Source organism: Hipposideros armiger, unplaced genomic scaffold, assembly GCF_001890085.2.
Source record: "Hipposideros armiger isolate ML-2016 unplaced genomic scaffold, ASM189008v1 scaffold_55, whole genome shotgun sequence".
Taxonomy (NCBI): Eukaryota; Metazoa; Chordata; class Mammalia; order Chiroptera; family Hipposideridae; genus Hipposideros; species Hipposideros armiger.
Genome location: NW_017731405.1, coordinates 4061187 through 4067903, shown reverse-complemented (window position 1 = coordinate 4067903; position 6717 = coordinate 4061187). Strand labels below are relative to the sequence as shown.

The window sequence follows — 6717 nt, the reverse complement described above, 5'->3', positions numbered from 1 at the left end:
GGGGGGGCAGAGTGAGGCGGCGGATTGGGGAGGGGGTTGTCACTTTGAGGAGTAAAAAGAATAACTACTGCACTGTGTTGTACAGCTGAAACTAACTAACTAAACTAACTAAATAAATATAAAACCACACACACACACACACACAAATTCACCAAAAATCTGTTATCTCAGCTTAAGTCACACTGCTCTGAAAGAGACCCAAAGATAATATCTATCCATTGTTCAAACATGCAAAGAAGTCAATGATACCGAAGAAATACGTGTTTCATATATCCTTCTTCACTCAAAAAGAAAATACAAAATGGCAGCATGCAAAGAATTCTGGTTCGGTTTTACTAAGAAAAACCACCAAAATAAAAGATGTTTAATTAAATGCAAAAAAACTAGAACTGTAATCTATATCAACTGATTAAGACTTTAAAAGTTATTTCAGTTAAAAATATAGAAATTAGTTCTACTTAATAACATCTTTAATCATTAGTAAGAGGGCTAGCCCTGATTAAATTCACAAACTAGGCCACTCTCCTTATGTACACATTTAGCAACTCTAACTGAATGAAGAACTCTCCATCCAGAATCAACATGGTATAATTTAGTGAATTTAGGTTTGACTCCAAGGCCTGTTCTATTTCCACTATGTCATAAATGGGAAGATACATCAGCCACTCTGGTAATGTTACTCATACAATATATTGTCTCATGTATTCCTTACACACATTAAGAGGTGAATTATCATGCCCAGGGTCACATATGTTATACATGGCAGAGGCTGCAGTGTCTGAATCCAGGTCAACCTGGCTTCAAAGTATTGAGATCCTGGAATTCTAGCTCACCAGTCTGTTAAATAATAGAAAATTGTTTCTGATTTTTCCATTTTTAGACTCTTTTCCAAAGTAATAATACCAAGATAAGTAAGATCAACAAAAAATTTTAAACCAATATAATACTAAAGCTAAAATGGGTATAAAAAGATGGGCATCACAGCCAGTTTTCTTTAGAATCAATCATCAGGCAATATAAGCTAACGCACCATCAATTATTAAGAAGAATGTGTCTGTGGTATTGCAGGCCAGACTGGTTTTTCTTGTTGTTGTTGTTTTGTCGTGTGTGTGTGTGTGTGTGTGTGTGTGTGTGTATGTTTTGTACTTGCTAACTAAAACAGGTGTTTCAACTATAACTCTGTGAAACCCAAATGAACAAGTACAGACACGTATGTGAACAAGTGCAAAGTTCTCTTGAAGTCACACAGGCGTGGCATGGTGAATTTATAACTTTCCCTGTTCCTTGTTTTACCATGATATACTGAATTAGCTAATAATGCAGATTTATTAATGTCGTATATTTATTTAGTCTACTTACCACTTATTCATTGCAGAAGTCAAAGACTAACTTTAAATTACAAGGAGGTGGCTTATATACTAATATAAATAAGCCTTTCTAAAAGTTTAGTAGTTTCAGATTCACAAAAAATTATTTACAAATGTTTACACTAAGAATTTACTCAAATGGTTACAGATGACTACAAAAATTAACATTGAAGCTTTTAAATATTAGGGTTTTACAATCCAATGTTATTTCAAAATTTCTTTCATCTAGATTCTAGATTATAAACGGCATTTATTATGAAGCAAATCCTAAATATGAAAATCAAGATTTGTTTTATAAAAAAAGCACATATTTTCCTTTAATTAACAATTTAAAATATCATAGCAAATTCCTTTAATGCAACTCAAGTGTTAGAAATAAAATTATTTCAAAAATTTATTTCTGTACTGCTTTAATTTTTACCACCCAAAAAATGTTCAACTTTTCAGTAACACACATTGTATTTCAAGAGTTTTGAAAATGGAGTTACCACCAGTCTCTCGTCTAGTCCTCCATGGGTAGGTAAACACCGGAGACCCTACCTTGTGCTGTTCGATGGCATCTATCCACTGCTGTCTGTGATCTGGATCCTGAGCACGAAGATACCAAACACTATCGTTTACACTAATATCAAATCGACATTCATCAAAATCATGAGGCTGTGGAGAAAAAAAGCAGACAATGAAAAGCAAAACTAATTATATTCTTAGAAGTGTCATACTCTACAGCAAAAACATGAACAAACATACCCATTCTGGTTGGTGGGAGACTCGGTATTCTTTTGTTTTTGTACTCAAATTACTTTTTTTTTTNAGTGTGAGCTCTGAGCAACAGTGGTTTGAGTCCTGGCCAGAGCTGAGCTGCCGCTGAGCTGCCAACAGGTGGCAGGATGGCTCAGTTTAAAAAAATAAAAAATAAAAAAATATTACAAACTTCGAATTTAAGAATGCCACTGTCTAATGTCACATCGAATTATGCAATTTCTAATATACTGAGAAAATTTAAATCATGAGATCATCTTTTTAAAACTTTTCTTATAGTGAACAAATTATTCTGGAATGAATACCAAGGAAGACAAAACAACAGAGCTAGACAGAGACTATAGAACCCTACATTGTATTTCTGTCAGTAATCTATGAAGATTAAAAGGAAAAAAAACTTCAAAAATCACAAACTTCCCCCATAAAATCTATTTTACAATATTGTAAATTATTTCAACTGGAAAATGTATGTGTCCAATGCTTTGCTGATTCCTACAAAGAAGTTGTATATCTGAGCCTTTAAGGAGCTTATGGTCTAAAATAAACACCACAGGTATGAAGAACATATAAAAAATATGAGACTACTGTGAGTCAAGAAGCCCATGATTTAAGTCAACAAAATATACTTCACATAAATACATCCTTATAGGATGGCAGAAGTGCTTGCTGGCCAAAAGCTCTGGTTCTCAGGTCAGACAGACCTGGATCTGAATGCTGGCTCCTTTACTAATTAGCAGTTTGACCTTGGACAAGTTACTTAACCTCTCTATATCTCAATTTTCTAATAGGTAAAAATAGGATAATAATGTTAAACTCATGAGTGTGAGAGTGAAATGAGATAATGTATATAAAGTATTTATTACCATTATCTGGCACACATTAATACTAAAAAATGTTAGCTATCATTCCCACCATCAATCACCCTAATAAAGGCCCAATAGCAAGAAAAGGCAATGAAGGTCCATCTGATGACATCAGAAGAGAAAAAGACAGGTACTTTCCAACTAATGTAAGGACAGGTGGTACAAGAAGGAAGCAATTGTGAACTGAATGAGTTGGAATGATGGGAACCTAGGTGAACTTTGAAGTATAACACTCTTGGTTTTTCATGACTGGGTTATTTTGCTTGCTTGGTTGTACTGTTTTTTTTTTGAAAGGGAGAAGGCACACACATATTGCATACTGTTATCTTTCCTCCTTTAAGTAACTTACCAATGTCACACAGCTATTAAGTAGTAGTGCCAGGATTCAATCCCACATTTGGCAGACCCCAGAATCCAGTGCTCAAACACTAACCAATACAATAAAATGCTCTTTTTGACAATCCATGGGCAGAAAAGATAAATTCATATTTGTCTTGCATATACATGGTAATAGAACTCAGATGATACACTTTAACCTGCAAGAGGTGAGCTCATGGGAATTATTTTCAAACATTCAGAGTCTACCAACAGTAACAGAGACAGCAGAACCAACATGAAATTGAATCCTAAGAATCCATGAACTAAAGGTAGTCAAGTCTCAGGCAAGTTACTTAACTTTCATGTAAACCTGTTTTTCTCTTCTGTAAAACAATACTTCCCTCACTTCTCAGGGAGAAAATAAAGCACATGAAATATTCTCGTATAACACAATAAATACTACTTGGTGATCCTCAATAAACAGTAGAGCTCCTATCATCATCATCATCATCATCATCATCATCATGCCTTAACAATTTGATATTAATTTTGAATAGCAATACAACAATGCATGCTTAAATAGTAACATCGCTAAATTCAGGTTCTACATTCACTATTCTTTAGTGATACTGAAGAATGAATCAGAAAACATCTCCTTACTACCTCCCTGTTCCTGGTCCATGGAAAAGAAAAAAAAAAAAAAACCCAAAACTTAGGTGATTATGTTTGGTGACATCATTTGAATTTTCTCCCTTCTATAAGTTAGTTTAATAACTAAGTTAGTTTAATAACTCAAACAATTTTAGAACTCATATGCAATTTAAATTTTCACNCAGAGCTTGTGCTCCCGAGCCAACTCTTAACCAACTGAGCCACTCGGCCGGCTGGTCCCTAACCAAATTTTTAATGAACTTTATTGAGATATAATTAATGTACAATAAACTTTTAGAGTATAATTCAATTTTTTACTTGTATATAACCCATTAAATCACTGCCACAATCAAGATGGAAATGTTTTCATTTCCATCACCCCCTACAGATTTCTATGCTCATCTGCAGAATATCCTTCCTCTGCTACCAGCTTCCAGAAACCAAGGATCTGCTTTCTTTCACTATATATTAGTTTGCATTTTAAAAATAAATTTATGTAAATAGAATCAGTATGTACTCTTTTGTGCCTCACTGCTTTTACTTAGTATAATAATATTGAGATTCATCCATTTTGTTTTGTCTTACCAGTAATTCATTAATACTGAGTAGAATTTAATTATATTGGGTATAACATATTTTGCATATTTATGCACCTGTTGATGGGAATGTGTTTCCACTTTTTGGTTATTCTGAAAAAATTTGTTGTGAAAATTCATGTCTCCGTATGGACAAATATTTTCATTTCTCTTGACCTAAGAGTAAGATGGCTGACTCATAGTATAGGTAAACATTTAACTTTAAGGAACTGTCAAAGTAATTGTACCATTTTACATTCTCACCAGCAGTCTATCCTTTGCCACCCTATCCAAAATTTCAACCTCTACCGCGCCTCCCACCTCTTCACACATATAACCCAGGAGAGCCTGAGGCATGGAAGAGAGGATAGTATGTATAATACATTCTTTCTTTTCTTCACTGGAACTGAAATACTTCATTTCACTTTAGAAATTCAGATAATAATTCTTTCATCTTAAATTACTTGAATACATCAATAATAAATTCAAATAAAATTCTAATGCTAGAAAAATGTTCTGTGTGGCCCTGTGTAATGCAAAGGGATTCATGTATGCCTGTGCAAATCTCATGAAACTTTTGGACTCCTCAAAACAATGTTTTCAAAAGTACAAAGCAAAATACATAAGATTCTAAAAGAAACCAATTATACAAAATTCATAATAAAAAAATTAAATTAAGATATAGTAATACATGGGTTACTTTATAGTATCATTAAGAAGTTAATATCTAGTAGCAGGTAGTGATATTTTGAGCTATCTGCAATATATGTAATGCCATATAATTATCTGTAATTTCTGTTGGTGAAAAAGTCAAAGATATTGACAATATTACTATGACATTTGTCTATATTAAGGAAAATGCTAAATTTCAGTTAAAAATTAGTGAAAATAAAGTTATAATCTTTTCCCATGATGTTTTGCAAACCTCTGTGTATGTGTTATGGAATTTTTTCTGGTAGTAGCCTACAATTAAGAGGATCATTTACTTGTCCCAAGAATCATAAAAAGCACACTTCTGCATCCAAACACATTTTCTATTATGAGAAAACTGCACTATTTCTGACTAAAAGGAGTGTTAACAAGCAAATAAATATAAACATCCTTAGAGATGTGGAACTCTGCCCAAAATATATTTTGGCCCAAAATAACTTTATTTAGCTTCAATAATCTTCTTCAATAATTCTGAATAACATCTGACAATTTCTGAAAATCAAATCCACACCAAAAATATAAAGATTTGCTATTATTCAACTGACAGGTTTTTAAGAAAGCATTGTGCCAGGCACTGGGAATCATAATCCAGTAAAGGAATATTCATTTAAAATAATGTGATGGCAGAGTCCCCAATACAGATTTGTGTAATGATTAACGCTACTGAAATGTTACAGAACTCTACTAGAACTTATTTGATTATAATTACTTTATGATCAAAACATATTTTAATGACGTTAGCTTAGTGTATAAAAACTGATTCTTCCCAAGTTTTCCAAATAGTAAAACAATTTATTACTTGAAAATATTCATGTTTCTTCCAAAAAAGATTTACTTTTACATTGAACTTGCAAATATAACAGGAATCTGTTTTAATAAACTTTCTATACAATTCTAGATGCACACCTTGAAATAGGAGTGGGAAATTATTATTTCTTTTGTAATAAGAATCAAAGGTGCAAAACAAGATAAAAGCACATATATGAAAAGGTTAAATATACAATATAAGGTAATATTTAGGCTATAAGATTATTGTGACACTAAAGGAGAGGACATGCAAAATACCTAGCACAACGCTTTGCTTGTAATAGTTGCTTGGTCCCCCCCCCCGCCCCCCTTTTTTTAAAATTCTTATAGTTAAGAAAAAAAATAAGGAGTGGTTCACTGAAAAGTTGTGGCCTAGGTTATTAGGCCCAGAGGAAAGACAAGACGTTTGATAGTGAAGGAGGGGAAAGACATTCTATTCTAGATAATAGACTTCAATAGGCAGTATTAGCAGAGAATGTCAAGGTGCCAGTTAGACAAAACAGCCAAGTTGGTATAGGTTCATTTGTTTCCATAACTATTCCATTTGTGAGACAATCACTACATTTAAATTTCCCAAAGTCTGAACCTTTTATATCCATTGTCCATTTAGATTGCTAGCACCAATAGCACATTAACAATTTCTCTGCCTTTATTTTATTTATTATT

General features: G+C 32.9%; 1 protein-coding gene across 3 annotated transcripts in view; it reads right to left on the bottom strand.

Moving 5' to 3' along the window:
• CERT1 (ceramide transporter 1) overlaps window positions 1–6717 on the bottom strand; it is a 102945-nt gene that overhangs the window by 76170 nt on the left and 20058 nt on the right. For all 3 annotated transcript variants that reach the window (XM_019641038.1, XM_019641036.1, XM_019641037.1), the window contains one exon: window positions 1908–2024. In XM_019641038.1, the coding sequence (XP_019496583.1) occupies window positions 1908–2024 (117 nt within the window). The remainder of the gene's footprint in view (window positions 1–1907; window positions 2025–6717) is intronic.